Source organism: Chaetura pelagica, unplaced genomic scaffold, assembly GCF_000747805.2.
Source record: "Chaetura pelagica isolate M959 unplaced genomic scaffold, ChaPel_1.0 scaffold278, whole genome shotgun sequence".
In the NCBI taxonomy this organism is placed as follows: Eukaryota; Metazoa; Chordata; class Aves; order Apodiformes; family Apodidae; genus Chaetura; species Chaetura pelagica.
In genome coordinates, this window is record NW_009954497.1 from 431,428 (window position 1) to 448,962 (window position 17,535).

General features: G+C 37.7%; 1 protein-coding gene across 1 annotated transcript in view; it reads left to right on the forward strand.

The window, feature by feature from the left end:
* The window catches only part of RMDN2 (regulator of microtubule dynamics 2), a 46,589-nt gene extending 34,697 nt beyond the window's left edge, over window positions 1-11,892 (forward strand). Inside the window, exons 8-11 of the mRNA XM_010004598.1 lie at window positions 1,001-1,054; window positions 1,143-1,223; window positions 9,496-9,534; window positions 11,839-11,892. Coding sequence (XP_010002900.1) covers window positions 1,001-1,054; window positions 1,143-1,223; window positions 9,496-9,534; window positions 11,839-11,892 — 228 coding nt within the window. The remainder of the gene's footprint in view (window positions 1-1,000; window positions 1,055-1,142; window positions 1,224-9,495; window positions 9,535-11,838) is intronic.
* The last annotated feature ends 5,643 nt before the right edge of the window (window positions 11,893-17,535 follow it).

The following is a 17,535-nucleotide window of genomic DNA, read 5'->3' on the forward strand; positions in this document are numbered from 1 at the left end:
CCCCCCCACTATCAAAAGTGCTTGCTTTCTGTGTTCTTAATCTATTTAAAGATAGAATGAGATCCTGAATGTTGGACTATACCATACATGACCATCTTCTCAGTTACAAGAGATTTTATTTTTAAGGTTAAACTCCAAATGGGGCAGAAATAATTTGAAATTGCTTCAGTGTATTTTGTAGTGGGCTGCAGAGTAACTGTTGTTTTCAGTAATTTTCTGCAACAAAAATTACAGTCTAAAAGACAACTGATTTTCAGTTCTTTGGAAATACACAGTTGCAGTGAAAGCAACATAGTTTTGATCCAAGGATTACAGCTACTATAAAGTTCAGTGATGTAATTTTTTCTCCCCAAAAGCTGTTTGTTTTTTAAAGTTGCTTCTTGAGTAGTAGATAATAGGTAAGGTTTTTACTCATCTTCCACACTTCTACATCTTGATGTGTTTTAAAAATAAGACAATCTTGAACTGTTTTAATGATCTAAACAGAACATGGTAATGTGAAAAGTAAGGTGAATCTAGAGCTAGAAGATATGGGTCTGTGAAAGAAAAATAATCATAAAAACAATTATTACAATTTATTGCCCATTGCACAAAGTGCACATGATTGGTTGCTTCTTAATTTCTTTGATTAGAAAATAAATATTAATAATCTAGAAAGAGCATTGTCTTCCAAGCCAATGTGTAAGTGAAACAATCCAATAGATACTCTACAGAATGATCCAGTATCTTTACAGAGCGCTTAGTGATGGGGAAGAGAAAGTACTACAGAACATAGTTATGTGTTCAATATCAGCACCTCATGGGCCTGGTTTAGAGTTTCGGTTTTCTTGGTTTCTTGAGGTTTTTTTTAAGTGCTAAGCAGACTGTGGTACGCATAGTAGGGATGATTAAGTCTGATGTTTTAGGAAGCTTAGTGCGTTATTAAAAATGCCATGCAGACCACATAAATCTCATCACACAAGTTTTACTTCTATTTTCTTTCCTGTTTTTTATTATTTAGGCAGAAGAAATGCATCCAGGATATTCAAAATGTAATTATGTGTATTTGGCAAAGGTAACCAAGTTCTTGTAAAAATAATGATTTTTAGACTCTGGTATTTGTACAGTGGTCTGATTGGAAACCAAATGTTTTTTCTTCTCAGTGCTATAAAGATCTTGGCCAGAAAAACAATGCACTGAAGTACTGTGATTCTGCACTGTCAATTCTCTCAGTTACTAATGAGGTGGGTATTGGAAGTGATAACTTCTTCTCTTGTGACCACTGTCTTGTCTTTGGAATCCATTGTTGCATTGTCGGTAATAACGTATGTTTTACTTTTTCCTCTGAACACAGAACTTTCCTTTTTACTCCATTCTGGGTTGGATCATTGCAGTTCTTTGTATCAACAGCTTTTAAAAAAATCTTTGGGGAACTGTCAGGGACTTGTCTGTGTCACTGGCTGTCAGAAACCCATTTCATCAGACTTAAGCATAAGCAGTTGAGTGTGTCCCTCTAGCTGTGCTGAAATTTTTCCCCACACCCACTTTTTCTCAGTTTAAAACATTCTAGATTTTTGTCCCACAGTCTCTGTCTCTTTTCTTGAAACTCTCGTGCTTCTTGTCAAGGCCTCCAGGGCAGTGTGTCAGCTATAGCAGAGTTAGGTGGGTTATTCAGTATTGCCTTTGTCTTCAACTACAGTTTAGTTAAAGAGGTGCAGCTCTTTCAGTTGCATCTGCTGGAACACAGTTTATTCAAAGACACAATTATATTCCATTTTAGGCCTTTCAGAGGTTTTAAGTGTGTGGACACAAAATTTCTGTGGATATTTGAGAGTTTTTAAGTTATTTCATTTCTCAAATATAAACCAAGTCGTGGCAAGAAGGTTCACTCTGATCTCATGTAGAAGCAAGTTCCATAATTACCTACCTATGACTGGAAACGTCTTACCATCCCAGAACATGACAAGTTCAAACCTGAGTTTTGTCAGCCTAAGGGACCCCCTTTGAGCACAGCAGATGTGGTAGGGAGAGAAAGAGGTGATTCCAGAGATGAATTGGCCCTATCCCATTTAATTCTTTGAAGTTAAGGAAAAAGACCATTAAATAGCTCTGTAACTTGATTGACAATAAATGCTGTGTGCAGAGCACTAACATGTTTATGTCAAGTGTTCCTGCTGGGAAGAAAGACCACTGCATGCCTCACCAGCAGCTGCTCCTGGGTGGCCTTTATTTTTGGCCCAAGTTACAACATGTACCAATCATAAATTAAGCAATCATTGCTTAAGTTCAGTGTTTCTTTAAATATGTATTGATACAGAGGTGACATTAATAATAACTTCACTTTATTCTTATGTTGAAATGTATCTTCAGCTTGACTAACACAGAACATAGGAAAGACTGCTATAAATTACCCGTTATTTGGCACCTGACATCTTTGCAGAATAAGTAAGATGAGTGTAAGGGAGAGAACATACAACTTAAAATGCTTGAACCCAGCCTGTTTTTTATATATCTTGACTGGCTGTGTTGGTGAATTTCTTGTGTTTCCTGTATTCAGTTTACTACAGGCCAGGTAATCTTGCAGTGAACTCTGAAGCTGTCTGGTGAAACTGCAAGCAAATGTATCAGAGAAACTTCTGGTGGGCAGAACACTGCCTGTGTTTAGTATACTGGAAGCCATTCAACATACTCATAAAGACTCCCTGAAAAAAAATATAGAAATAGCATCAATTGGGATTCATCTTTGATAACAATAGCTGGACAAAATTTCAATGATCAAAGGTAGTTGTTGAGGCTTCCCCTCCACTCAGTGTAGAGAGTTATATGTGTCCAGGTGTGCCCCATCCTGCTTCTCTCTGTCCTGTGAAGGCAGAGAGAGACAAAATGCAAAGATAGGTGTAAGATGTGTATCTGACACACCTGGTTTCTGGCAGTCAATGAGAGGGGAATCCTGCCTCTGAAGACCAGTGTCTATTGTCTAAATATGAGATGGTGTTCAGTGCATCCTGTGCTAGTCCCTGGTAAAAGGAAGGCCCCATCTCATTTCTGAAGCACTGGCAGACTGGAGAAGGATGGTGGACCCTGAGGTGAGATCAGGAATTTGGGAGCAATCTGAAATGGGGGGAGAGGTGTATTCTGGCAAGCAGGGTGGTGTTGAGAATAATAATGATACTGGTTTGTAATCAGAAGAAAGAGCAGCGAATGGGCTCTAAAAATGATGACTTGCCTCCTCTGTTTTGCCTAATTCTATAGATACCACAGATTTATCTTTTCTGTCTTGTTTATTTGTGATGTGTTTTGAATTAAGCTTAGAAGAAAAAGTCCTGGAAAATATGGCATTGGGGCAATAGTGTGTAATTTAATTTAAAAAAAAAAAATAAGGTAAAACCATGTGCACACTGAAAGGAATTACTATAAAATGGAGATCTGGAATCATAGAATCACATAATGGTTTGGGACCTTGAAGATCATCTAGATACAACCCACCTGTGTTGGCAGGGACACCTCCCACTAGACTAGGTTGCTCAGAGCCCTCTGCTGATGCTGTTACCTGAATAACAGTATTACATGTTGTTTTGGTTATTATATTAGAGAAAAAATGTTACTGATTTCAGGATGAAACATGTTGGAGTAGAAGTGGTTCACAGTTTGGAGCTGCACATAGCAAAAACATTTAGTCAGGTTAGTTTAATGGAGAAGAGAGGCTGGAATAAGACTAAAGAGACGTTGGGGACGCAGTAGTAAATGGATGCTGATAAAGTGCCTGAATTGACAACAGCCCTGTAAAAGAAGGGGTTCATGGTCTAGAAAAGAAAACACAGGTCAGCAGCAGTCTGATGATTTCTTCCCATTTGCCACAGGATCTCAAGGCTGCCACAGTCATGTGCAACCCATCATTCCCAAGTGTAATCCTGTTTTGTCATGTGATTTTTCTCTCTTTCTTCAGGCAGGGGAATTCCTTTATTGTTTTTAAATGTTGGCTTCTACTGAGAAACATGTGTATGTATAAAGACATAAAATCAGGAGCAGACAGAGAGACAAAGTTGCTGGATAGGTGCCACATTGGGGAAATGTATAGTATTTCATGATACAAATCATTCTGCAGCATAAGTATGAAAAATAATAGTAGACAATGGTTTACTTTTTAACCATGTGCACACTGAAAGGAATTACTATAAAATGGAGATCTGGAATCATAGAATCACATAATGGTTTGGGACCTTGAAGATCATCTAGATACAACCCACCTGTGTTGGCAGGGACACCTCCCACTAGACTAGGTTGCTCAGAGCCCTCTGCTGATGCTGTTACCTGAATAACAGTATTACATGTTGTTTTGGTTATTATATTAGAGAAAAAATGTTACTGATTTCAGGATGAAACATGTTGGAGTAGAAGTGGTTCACAGTTTGGAGCTGCACATAGCAAAAACATTTAGTCAGGTTAGTTTAATGGAGAAGAGAGGCTGGAATAAGACTAAAGAGACGTTGGGGACGCAGTAGTAAATGGATGCTGATAAAGTGCCTGAATTGACAACAGCCCTGTAAAAGAAGGGGTTCATGGTCTAGAAAAGAAAACACAGGTCAGCAGCAGTCTGATGATTTCTTCCCATTTGCCACAGGATCTCAAGGCTGCCACAGTCATGTGCAACCCATCATTCCCAAGTGTAATCCTGTTTTGTCATGTGATTTTTCTCTCTTTCTTCAGGCAGGGGAATTCCTTTATTGTTTTTAAATGTTGGCTTCTACTGAGAAACATGTGTATGTATAAAGACATAAAATCAGGAGCAGACAGAGAGACAAAGTTGCTGGATAGGTGCCACATTGGGGAAATGTATAGTATTTCATGATACAAATCATTCTGCAGCATAAGTATGAAAAATAATAGTAGACAATGGTTTACTTTTTATTGCTTCTGATCATCCACAGTTTTCAGTGACTTCAGTGGGAACCAGGGGTACTCGGCGTCAGTAAAATAGCCCATAGTTCATTTTAATCCTCAGGTCAAATTCTCAGCTGGACTAACTCAGTGAATTTCTTTGACACTTTGTCTAGGATTCATTTCATGTAACATTGCAAGTTAAGTGAGAGGAACAAATATCCCTTCTGTGCATCTGTTCTACCACTTACGGAATATGTTTTTAATTCAAGGGATAATGGAGCTTCCAAACAGACGTGATCCTTGTTAAAATAAAAAAAAAAATTGTTAGATGGCCAGATTCAACACTATTATGAACCTAAAAAAGGATAAAAAAAAAACCCAACACATAAAAGATGAGAAAACTCCTGTAAGTCCTAATATCCATTTTTTAAAATAGTTTAACATATTTTTAATTATCAGTCTATGCATTATTATTATTATTTTTAAAAAAATAAAATACAGGAGATTTGGTGCAAATAACCTCTGGAAATTAAACTGATGTTACAGAACTACTTTAGAGACCTTTCTCTTTATCTTCTAAATAAGAAAACCTCCGATGAATCATACAGTCCCTCCTTGACCATTAATACTGTGGTAGTGCAGAGTGGTACTGCACTGCTGGAGGTGCATGGGACATTAAATTGTCCCACTTTTCTCTGGTTGTTGCCCAGGTGGATAACCTCAGGGTCCTGGGAAATATTCACCATTTCAGTAAAAGACATCCTAATGTTCAGGGTTGCTGGGAGTCCTTGTGAAGTGCGTAACAGCTGCTCTGTTTATATAGTAGATGCTGCATTACCCTTACTGAGACTCATTACTTTGTAGTGCACTCAAACCTTTGGTGAGTGTGACTACATGAAGGGCTGTCGAAACCAGATGTGGTGGACTCCTGTGACAGGAAAAAATTCCTGTGTTTTGTTTTTTTTTAATTTGGGGAGAAAAATATAATTTAAATTTGAAAACACGAGCATTTGTCTTGCATATAGGAAGACAAAAGGAGTGGGTGGGTGTGCTTGATTAAACACAGTGCTTTGCACAAAAGGGGAATAAGACTATGATTCCCTGTTTATAACAAAAATTGTTGGGTATTTTCAAGGCTGGAACCTGTAGGAAATTAAAGTCTCAATGCAGGATTATAAAGTATAATAGTAAATAAATGCAGCAGTTACATTGCAAAAAATGTATTCTTGGAAGAGCCGAAGACAGCAAAACAGGACGCTTGCAAAGCAAATCTATTTGCACTGGGAGTTCCTGAAAATTGTGGAGATAAAAACCTCCCTAAGGCTGAGAATGTATTTTACAAAATTATTGGTGATTTTAAAAAAAATTATCTTAATTTCAAAACCACACCCTCCTTCCCGGCAGTTACAAATTAAGGCAATTCAGGGTTGAAATTAGCAAGTGAGAGAGATGTAGATATTACAGAAATCGATCATTATGGCATTCACTGCTTACAGGTGTAGAATGGCAGGAAGCAGAGACTCGTTAAAGACTCTGTCTTCAGCCGAAGTGACATTTGAAACTCTAGAAAAGCCCATGTGGAGGAGGTAAATGTAATAACGGGCAGGAGCCATCGCTGAATGTTTAGATAAGCATGCAGCTGCTGAGGAGAAATTGTGCCCTTGAGGTTTTCTTACATGTTTTTACATCACTGTAATTGATCACCCTGGTCATTAATTTTTAGTATTATCTGTAAGGAAAGAGCGGTACTTACAGGGGGATGGAAGAGAGAGGGAAGCACCTATCAGTTTTTTCCTGTTAAAACAGACCATATGACTATCTTGAATTTTCCACAACAGATTTTCCAAGAAATGCCTACTCCAGGCACCACAGATTGGTTATATGTAGCAGAACTTTCTGTGATATTTCCGACAGATCTTACTTGAAGCTGCTGAGATAGCCTGTCCCAAGTAAGATTTTGAGGATAAAAAAGTAATTTCCTTTTAAAGTGAAGGGTACAAATTATTACTTGTTTGTGAAAAAACTACCCATCAAAACTATGTGGATAATTTGGGTTAACCTTATAAAAATTGTTTTTGTTTCCTCATCAAACAGAACGTTTTCTTTTCATCATCAGCTCAATACAAAATGTCATTGTTTTCAGAGGATATTCATTCCTTTGGATTTTATGCACATTTGTTCTCCAAATGCCAAGCAAAAGTCCATGGTGTTTCAATTGTAAAATAATGGGAGTATTCAGATTTGTGTTAATTTTGAATTCTAGGCTATTGTTTTCCTGTTAATACTGTTCATGGAGTTGAACAAGAGTATTCTAATAGTTGTCACCAACTCAAATTTAAAGTGTCTTCTTAATATACCTTAAAAATCTATTCATTAATTAGTGATTCTTTTTACACTGAGTATGAGTGCTTCAAGCTCAGGAAATGGACTTTCTAAAGCCTCATTATAAAGAGATCAGATTTCAAGCTGTGAAATACTGTTACAAATGCGACATTTGTAAAAAAAGCTGCTCAAGGAATTTGAGACCTCCTATATTTTTCATTATTTTGCACTTGAGAGAACACAGTTTATTTTTCTCTCTTAGTGATCAGACTGATTTGCTGTCTTTATGTTTTTTAAGTTCTTGCTAACTGGCTTGTTTGTGTTGTCTGCTTTTTCTTCTCCCCCCTCCAAAAATGACCCAAAAAATAATGAAGATTTTTTTGTCATGCAGTGTAGTAGTTTCTTACTTAAGAATAAAGGACAACCTCATCAGGTGTCTTTGTGAAGGGGTTGTAACTGGCTGTGGTCACTTTAAAGCCATTTCAGTGACAACTGCACAGAAAGAAGGGCTGTAGATTCCACTGTGCTGGACAGAAAGAGGGGAATGTCTTGAACACAAATAGCTCCACATTGTTTACAATAGTAAAAGGAAAATAAGATTATAGCTGAAACTCAGTCTTTTAATTTAGAAAAGAACTGCTGGCAGGTAAAAATTTTACATTACTTCTAACTATTCTAAATGAAATGATGCCATTCTAATAATTTTCAAAAGCAATTCTGAATTTGCTGAACTAGTCTTCTGGGTCACATTTTTCCCTCGACTTTGAATATAATCAGAAAATGTTGAATTATTGGCAGCTATGTATTTTAAAGCTGTGCTTGCCTAGATCCTAAAAGCCTTGAGAAGTTATGGCTCATCCCCAGAGGAAAATACTAAAAATTTGAAGAACATAAAATGCCTTAACTTGTGACATACAACAGAGAAGGTTGCAAGTGCATGATTGCATTGGCTTGTTGAAACATATAAGAGGAAAAACAAAATTATGCAATTATATGCAAATTAACACCTACTGCAGTCACACCATCTGTGAGAGCCTATAGTGAAATTGAGAATGGACAGCATATAGCTTCACATGATTTATAGTCTCCACAAGAGCTATGGCTCTCTAATTAACAATCCTTGTGCACGTTTGGGAGTCTCTTCTGTTACTGTCCGGGATTTCTCCCCAAGCTGTGAAGGAATGATACAGCTGTACCCAAAATCAAGGATGGCTCTCAGCACCTCATTTGCTGTGTGTCACGGTACAGCTTTGGACCACCCTTGCAGCCCAGCTAATTTAATATACCATGCAGCCCTGCTGACTTCAATGAAACCCTACAGGATGCCTGTCAGCTTGGGATTTGGCAGTGGTTGCACACAATTATGTTATAGTTGGCTGGTGTAACCATTTTGGCCGTGGTCATGGGGGTGTATCGTACTCTGTCGACAGTTGGGACTTTGTCAACAAGTGCACACATGTGCGGTGCCTGGGTTGAGTGTGTTAGCACATAAGGAAATAATTAGCAGAGATGGAAGATAAAATCATTATCTTTCTGTCTGTGATTTAACTACCATTTAATTTCCACATACACATTTATATGTGTATGTCTCTGTGTATGTATATTTATCAGTAATTTTTTTCAGCAGAAATTAACTGTCAAAATGTGGACTATCTCCAGCTAAGCCAACATTCCCTTTTTCCCACCACCTCTTTCTTCCCTCTGGCTCTTGTTTTCAACTCCCTCTCTTCCCTTGTTCAGTCCTTGGCCTCCCAGGTCTTTTTTTGTCTTGTGCACATCCCCTGTGGATGGTGAAACATAAAACAAAAGCAACTAAATAGGAAGAGAGGAAAATACACTCATTGACCCTGTAATTTGAATACCTTTTGTGTAGCAGTTTGTGGAACATTTTGAACTCATATTCAACTTTGAAAATGATACGAGAAGTGTTTAATAAATGTAAGCCTTGACAGTAGAAAGTCAAGGTTGAAATTGGCTGTGTAGTCAGTCAGTGCTGAACTAAGCCTCAGGGTGAACAAATGGGACTGATGCAAATATTTTGCATTCCTCCAGGAACTTGCTCCTGTTCCTTTCCCTGCCATGCTCTAAAGGGAGATCAAAGCCTGCTCATATTAAAAAGAAAAAGGCCAAGCTGATTGTTCATTTTTAGAAAGCCACAGACCCAGAAATCAATGAGAAACAGAGTTGGCCAAATACAGGATTTATGGCTTTGTCTTCCCATTAACTGTCAAGCTTTGGGCATCAATGAAGTTTTCATCCTTAAAACAGGAGACTCGTTCACTGAACAGAGTTGAGGTTTCTCTCTCCTTTTAGCAGGACACACATCTTGATGTGGAAGGATTCTATCCAAAGGTGACATATAGTTCCTTTCACTGACAATTCGCAGCTCTTGGTTTTTTTTTAATGCTGCTACTGATTTTTTTAAATGCTTTTGCCATCTGATTTATTATTGACTAGAAGCTGCTGGCTCAATTAACGCAGCCTCTTAAGTATTTTGCAATTATATTAATTCCTGCTTTTACTGACATATTTTTGCTTAGAACTGGCATCCCTGAGGTAGGACGCTTTGCATGTTTGCACTTTCTTCTCCAGCTAGTTCTTAGAACAATCATGGATTTGTTTCATTCTTTTTCCTAAGTCCAGAGGAAAATTCAGGAAAAACTGCCCAGTATTTCTGGGACCTTTGCAACTCATTAAAGCTCATTGCCCAATATAATCCTTTGCTTCTAAGGAGAGAGACAATTATTCAAAGTTGTTTGGAGATATATTTTTTTTTAAATGCTGAATCATACAAAGTAAATAATGAATCCCATGCTGAACACCATTCAGGTATGAGCAAACCTGCATCTTTATCATTTTCAGCTTAGAAAACTGTGAAAAGAGTAGGACCAGATAGAATGAAACCTTTATCTTAATAGCATGGGACAATATCTGGCTTTTTACTTTTTTGTTTAATGGAGTTTAGAATAACTTTCACAAGTTGACCATAATCAGTAGGGAAAAGAGTGTATTTTCCCTAGATTTAATCAACATGTTGATACAAATGTTGAGTTTTCCAATTTTTATTGGAAACCACAGGCTGGTGTTCCAGGCAGCCTGTAGTGACATGGGATGCTGAATTCAGTGTGACATTTCCTTCTGTTAGAATATTTTGGCAAGAGCTTACTGGCTTTGCAGAGTGTGCCTTTTAAGGCCTCTGATAAATGATTAGGCAGATAGTTTAGCCTATTGTTGCCAGTGGGAGCAAGGCAGCGACTCCAAGAGAAGTGTCCAGCTAATGTATTAATGCCTTAATCCAGACTAATAATATAATGTAGTTTGACACATCTGGCATATGGCTTCTATCATCTCAATATTCTTCTCTATTCCTCCATGACTTTATAGACAACTAACCAAAATAAAGAGAAGCAGGATTTTTTTTCACCCGTAAAATGTATTTTAGAATGTCCTGGGTTTTGTTCCAGCTCTTTGGTTGATTGGATAATGAAGTGATCCTGAAATTCAGTGATTACTTCACTGTCTGTCTGTGGTATTTTCTTTCACAATAGCCTGTGGCATTATCTGGGAAAGAAATACTGTTCTCTGTCATTAGAAATACTTGCACAAATTTTGTGATGTGTAAGTGCTTTTCACTGGCCCTGCTAAGCACACATGGGTGTGTGTATTGGGTGTTCGGACCCACACCAGCCTGCAGGTATGAGGTGCTGACTTTTTAGAAATGTGGTTTTAAACCAAGGTGCATTTTGCAGGCTGGTAGTTTTGCAGTTACAAGTAAACAGAGAGTATTATATCCAGGAGACATTTCAAAAAGAAGTCGAATAATGGAGGTTTTGTGCTATGGTTGTGTGTTCATATGCATGTATCTCTTTCCAAACAGATGATATATGGAATAGCCAAAACATATGTCACTGGTTACCTGTGAAGGAGTCTATGGGATGGGTTTGAATTAAAGCCCTGTGCAAACTCTGTACTTACACATCAACCTAAAAGGAGCCTTTCCCTCCTGTCCTAGGAGGTATAATCTGAGCATAGCAGATTACTTGCCTCTTGCTCTTCCATTGGCTCCACTCAGCTGTGAGCCCAGTAGTGTAGGCAGAGCCTACCAACACCAGTGTGGAAGATACCAAGGGTCTAGTCAATTTGTGGTGGTTATTGAAGGTAGGTATGGCTGTATGCACTGAAACCACAGCCTAACCTATGTCATTAATTACATTTCCCAATGTTTTCTTGTTAATTGCATAATAAATCATCAGCAAACATCACAGAAATATATTCAGAAAAACTGCACACGGTCAGGCTGCAGGCTTATGCAAAGTATAAGGCAAGGCAGTAGTTTATGCAAAGTACACCAATAAAACAAGTTATGGCCTCAACTGAAAGGCTTACTGGTCTGCTGAGAGGGCTATTTGTGGCTAACATTTTAAGTGTTTTAACAGAGCTGTAAAGGGAGGGCTGCCATCTGGCTCTTGTTGCCACTTCAAACTTTATTTTTGCAATCACTGATAAATTAACTTACTGTACAGTCTTGTACATTCTGTGGCTGTTACAGTTGTGTGTTATGTCTGTTGTTAGTAAAGAAATGTGGATAGGCATGTCTTAGGCAAATGAAGGGATTTATCCTATCTAAGCTGATGCATGATTGTCTGTTTCTTTCAGGATAAAGAGGCCCAGAAAGACTTAGAGGCTTTACTTCTCACCCTGAAGCTGTGATACTACGCACTGTTTAACTCTTCTCGCTGTGATAAAATCGCAAAACTAAATTGAGAATCAGTAGTGACTGGGAACTGTGGGTAAATTCCAGCTAAGTCAATGGGAAAACTGTCATTGATATTGGTTGGCTTGGATCATAACTTTTAAGCAGCTAGCAATTATGATACTAAAATGATGCATTCTTTTTTTTATTATTTATAATCTTGTATTGAAATTTAATTTTAGATTGCTGACACTGTGAGTCTGATTCTCTGAACATGAAGTCCACTGCTGGCAATGGACATACTGGGGGTTAGAATGCAAAATGCATAGATCTTAGTCTTTGAAAGATTAATTTACTAGTATGTGATGCCAGCGTAGAACTGTGTGTAGCAAAAATAAACAAAAAAAATGTTTCTATAGTAAATTATATTTGTATCAACTACTTTACACTGATGTGTTCAAAAGAAAATCATTAATGTTTATGTTTACACATTTCTCTTATGAAATTAGAATCTTGTTGAAGAAAACAGTTACCTCCACAAAGCTCTTTTTACTTTAAGCCAACTATTGGTTTTACATGGAAATGTGAAAAGTTTATAAATTAAATATTAGAAGTTATATTTTATTTGTAACATCAAGTACAATATTAAAAATCAGACCAACAAAATTCAGTGTTTTAGATTAATCTATTACAGCTGTGATGTTTAATGGATTTGTTTCAGGACCTCCATCAAGTTTGTGAATCCTGGCTCTTGCTCTCTGAACAGTTGCTTAACATGGTGGCATCAGTGTGTCTTCAGAGAACCTAGTCTGTGATCATCACTAACCTTTCATGTCATCTATATAACATAATCTGTACATAAAAACAGACTAATTAAAGACCTACTACATCTGTCTGCATAGGACAGCAATGTTTTTGAAAAAATGTAACAAGTAGGGAAGGAATTTTGTTGACCATTCTGATCGAGAATTCACCAAAGTTTGCAGAAAAATTAATGCCAGTTCTCATTGTCTTTTAATTCAGCATCTGAATCTAGATGCAGGGAGTGTATCTGGAAGAAGTAAGGATTTCTGTTAAAGGAAATACAATTGGATAAGGACAACTGCGTGTTCCTGTGACCTATTTGATGTGTAAGGTAACATGGACCAGTTTATGGCTCAGTCAAGGAAGACTCGTATGTCACCAATAAATTGACTTTAATTTGGACAGATGGGGGACAGTGACATTAGCTTATAGGCATGTAGGAACTACAGTCACCTCAACAAAGATTTAAAAGTTGGATGGTTATGAAGGAGTATGTGTACATAAGACTGAAGCATCTCACAGTAAGAGTGAACTTAAAGAACAGAACATCTGAAGGCAGTAGAAGCAGTAGACTGGAAGAAGAAAAATAGGTACTCTGACTCTGTGACTCAGGCTAAATTCTTTTCATAAAGAGGTTTATTTTTATAAAGTAGGACTGTCCACTTTTTCTTGAAAAATATGTTTTCAGACATGCAAGTATTACTGTGAGATACTCCTGAAAAAAAATGCAAGAGTTCAGAACTGGTTCTGAGTTCTCACTGTTACCTTCATAGTTATCTTCACAAATCAAAATATGCATTTTAGTTGTTTTAATGTAGTTTTATTTTTGGGTGTTGTTTTTTTTCTGGGGGAAGTTAGCTCCTATACCTCATTTTTAGTTCCAGTATACTCTTTTTTTTCACACACAATTTCAGAGAAAAGAGGAAATACCATATGAGATAAATCCTATAAAATAGTTCCTTCTATGATAGAGTAACTTGTGAACAGAGAAGCTGCAGAGTGACACGTCTTGATTTTGGTAAGGAGATTTTGGTAAAGACTGATTTTAATATTTTCATAGCCAGCTGCAGGAAACATCAATTAAATGGATCTACAAGAGTGATTTCTACTTAGGGTTGTTGTTAGCAATTCACTGTTGCCTTGGAGGATGTAATAAGGAGGTCTTTACTTAGATCAGTGTTATGCTAATTGATGCAATTTATAAAATATATTGGAATTATGCAGTGGATATTACATTTACAAGCAATTACTGCCAATAAAGGCTTAAAGTGTATCAGAGGAATAGATTAGAATGCAAAGTTATTTAAATCAGCAGCTGAAATTAGGTGACGTAAGTAAAATTCACTTCATTAAAAATAAATAGAAGGTGTTGAATTGAAATAAGTAACAGATAGAGGATGGAGGAGACCTGTCTAGTTGTGGTAATTCTGTGAAAAAGGACATGCAGATTCCAGTAAGCAGCAAGATAACCATGGGTCAGTAGTGTCATGCTTGTGAAAAAGCAAATTTCATACTAGACTGAATAAATAAGCATCCCCCATTAAATTCACATGAAGTAACCTTTTACTCTAATTAGGTCTAATAAGATCTAATGAGGTCTGAGCTGGGATACTATATCCAGTTTCAGGCACCACACTTCGGGGAAGTTGAGGGCTAATTGGAAAGAGTCCAGTGGAGAGAGGCAAGAAAGATGAGAGTGCAAGACAACATCATTTTGCATGTAAAAACTGAAAGAATTCAGTTTGTTTAGTCTGCAGGAACAAGGACTAAAGGAGTTTTCACATTTGTAAAAAGCTATTGCAGAGAAGACAGTAGAAAAAACCAACCCAAAAGCACTGTTCTCCAAAACCCCTGTTCATAGATTGAGAATTAGGAGAAAATAATCTTGATGGTAACTTTGCAAAGCCCTGCAGTATATTTCCTGGGCACATTATAAAATAATTTGCAGACGTTTTAAAGTAAAAGCTAAGGAAGACTTTAAACATTGGCAATGTTTAAGGCACATCCTTAATTTTATCCTCTGACAGAGGCTGGACTGGATGACTTCTTAAGATCCCTCTGGGCCTTGCTGTCCCTGGGGAGTGTGTGACTCCAGCCCCTACAAGCCATGTCTGCTCCTGCTGGGTTTCTGCAGCGAGTGGGACTGTGTTTCCACACACTGGCTCTGTGTTTGGGCCCAGAGTACCAAATGAATTTGTGTGGTGAAACATTTGCCAGCATGTTTCAAGACTTAAGTTTAAAGATGCACGTCCTGGCTACCCTCGACTATTTATTTATCACACCTGTGGTTTTGATCCCCATTATTACAATTTTCAATTAAATTTATGGTTTTATAAATGAAAATACTCATCTTTCTTTTCAGTCTTGTGAACTAAGCCCATTATTCTGTTTTCATTTTTGGTCATTATTAGTTGATGTGTAGGATCATAAAATAGCATTTGAGAGAGAAAGGGCTGGTTTTAATTATTCATTCTAAGTTACCTTTTATAGTTTGCAGAAATACTCTTCACATGAGTAAGAAACTGCTGTTTTATACAACTAAGATATTTTGAGCTTGTTGAATTCTTTACTAGTTGGTGTACATGAGCATTCTCAACTTTTCAGTGTTTCTGCTTTGATAATCTGAGAACTTTTAAAATTGAAGCGTGTTCCCTAAATTGTTCTCTAATTACTCCTCAGAATGAAGCTTTTGCATTTAATTCTAGGCTTAGGCTCGCTGTTCTCTGTGCCGTATCAGCTGGAGAAACAGCAAGCATAGCTCCAGAGGGCCATATGTTTTCTTTTTTGTTTAAAATATCCACTAGCAGACACTCACTTCCGTAGTTTTGTCTCCATGGAGGAGCTAGAAGTTAAATGTATTAACCCTTATGAGCCTTTAAGTTGTGTGGAGCAGATGGGGCTGCAGGCTGCCTGAAGCTGTGGTGCCTTGACCATGTTGCCCTCCATCTCCTTCACCTCTTCCACTGTGGCATCTCGTTTGGTCTCTGCTCCAGTACATACACTGTGAATTCTATGTGGGAATTTGGCTCTTTATGTGTTTGCAAAAGATGAGTTCAAGGGGCCTTGATCCGGTATTAGGATTATTGTGCTTTGTTACAGTTAAAATTACTAGTTCTGCCTTCCTGGATAACTCAGATAATTTTTATTTATTTTGGTGAAACTAAGGAAGGGCTCTGTCATTGGATCCTGATCCCTTTGGGATGGTCCCCCTGCAACAGCAGGTGATCACAAACTACCTGTATATATGTTTTGTAGCGATTGGCCACTGGCACGTTGTGGAAACAGTTACAGTGATACACTCTCATACTACTTTGTTTAAATTGGTGTCTTTCCTTCTGCAGTCTTAGGGTGATTTACTCATTTTTATGTAGTAATATCAATACACTGACTTCTGGAATGGATTAGGAATCTGTCCAACTCTGGTGAGTAGCTGATGATTTAGAAAGAGAAGTGACAGTTCCTGTGTCCAGTTAAATAAAACAAAACCCCCTAAATAAATGCTCGCAACCCCATTATTACAGTAGTAAAACCCTGAACTAAAAAAAAAACCGAAACAAACAACCCCCCCCAAAAAAACAAGCAAACAAAAACTAACAACCAAAAAAACCCCAAACCAAATAAAAAAAACACCAGAAAAACTACCAAAAAAACCCAAAAACAACAAACCCAAACTAGCAACAAAACAGAACACAAAAACCAATACAGAAGTGGCTACCAGAAATCCAGCCCTGTTCACCCCAAAAGTATCAGTTTGTCTGGATCTACTTCAGCCATCACTACCTGAACACCTTCCACCTGAAGTGGACTGTGGATTCCAGTAAGGTCCACGTTTTTTCTGGGATTTTCCTGGGCACCCTGGAGAGTAGTCCTGTAGTGTTTTCTTTCAGTGGGCACAACAGTCACGATTAATGTGTTACAACTACTTCAAATCAGAAAATCCTGTAGCAATGTGACAAAATTGTATTGCAGCATTCCTCCAGTGCAAACTCAAGGAATAACTCTGACTGAAGGTCCAATATTATTGTTGGCCTTTTTTTTTTTTTTTTCTTCTGTGCATTAAGTTATATTCTTATTTTCCAGCACTTTTCCTTCTTACAGACTCCCAAGTTCCTTGGAGAGGAAACAAATCAAACTGTCTTGACAATACAAAAAAAAAGGCAGCTTTTCTGGCCCCATCTATGTTTGCATAACTCATGCATGTGTGATACTGGTAAATGAAGCATTAGAACTAAGAATAAGAAACATTAATATTTTTTTTTTTAAAGGAAATATTTTACTCACATCATTAAAATAAACAGCCAGTCATTCTACAAGTATCTATGTTCAGAGTGAACTTGAATATGAGCAGCCTGAGCTCTGTGCTTGGTAGTGCTACTGACCCATGATGTGACTGTGGGGTAAGCTGCTTAGCTATGTACCCAAGTTACATGCATGCAGATGCCTTCTATCCACTCTTCACATGTCTTGTTTATTCAGATTAATTATAAGCTGGTTTGAATTGCCTACCTGTACGAGCCAAAAAAACAGCCACACAACATTGACTGGAAGTATTGGAACCTAAGTATTGGAACCACATTAAGGATGTGGGCATGAATGTGGATGTATTTTTTAACCTACCAAACTAAGTGTCATTTGGGCCCAACACAACAACAAAGGAATAGCCCCGTGGCTGCTCATTCAACTCCCCCCACACACACACTGGGATGAAGAGGACAAAGCTCGTGGGTCAAGACAAAGGACAAGGAGGGTTCTTCACCGATTAAGGTCCTGGGCAAAACAGACTCAGCTTGGGGAAAAAAATAAATTAATTTCACACTAATCAAGCACACACAGGACACAGACAACACACAGAGCAG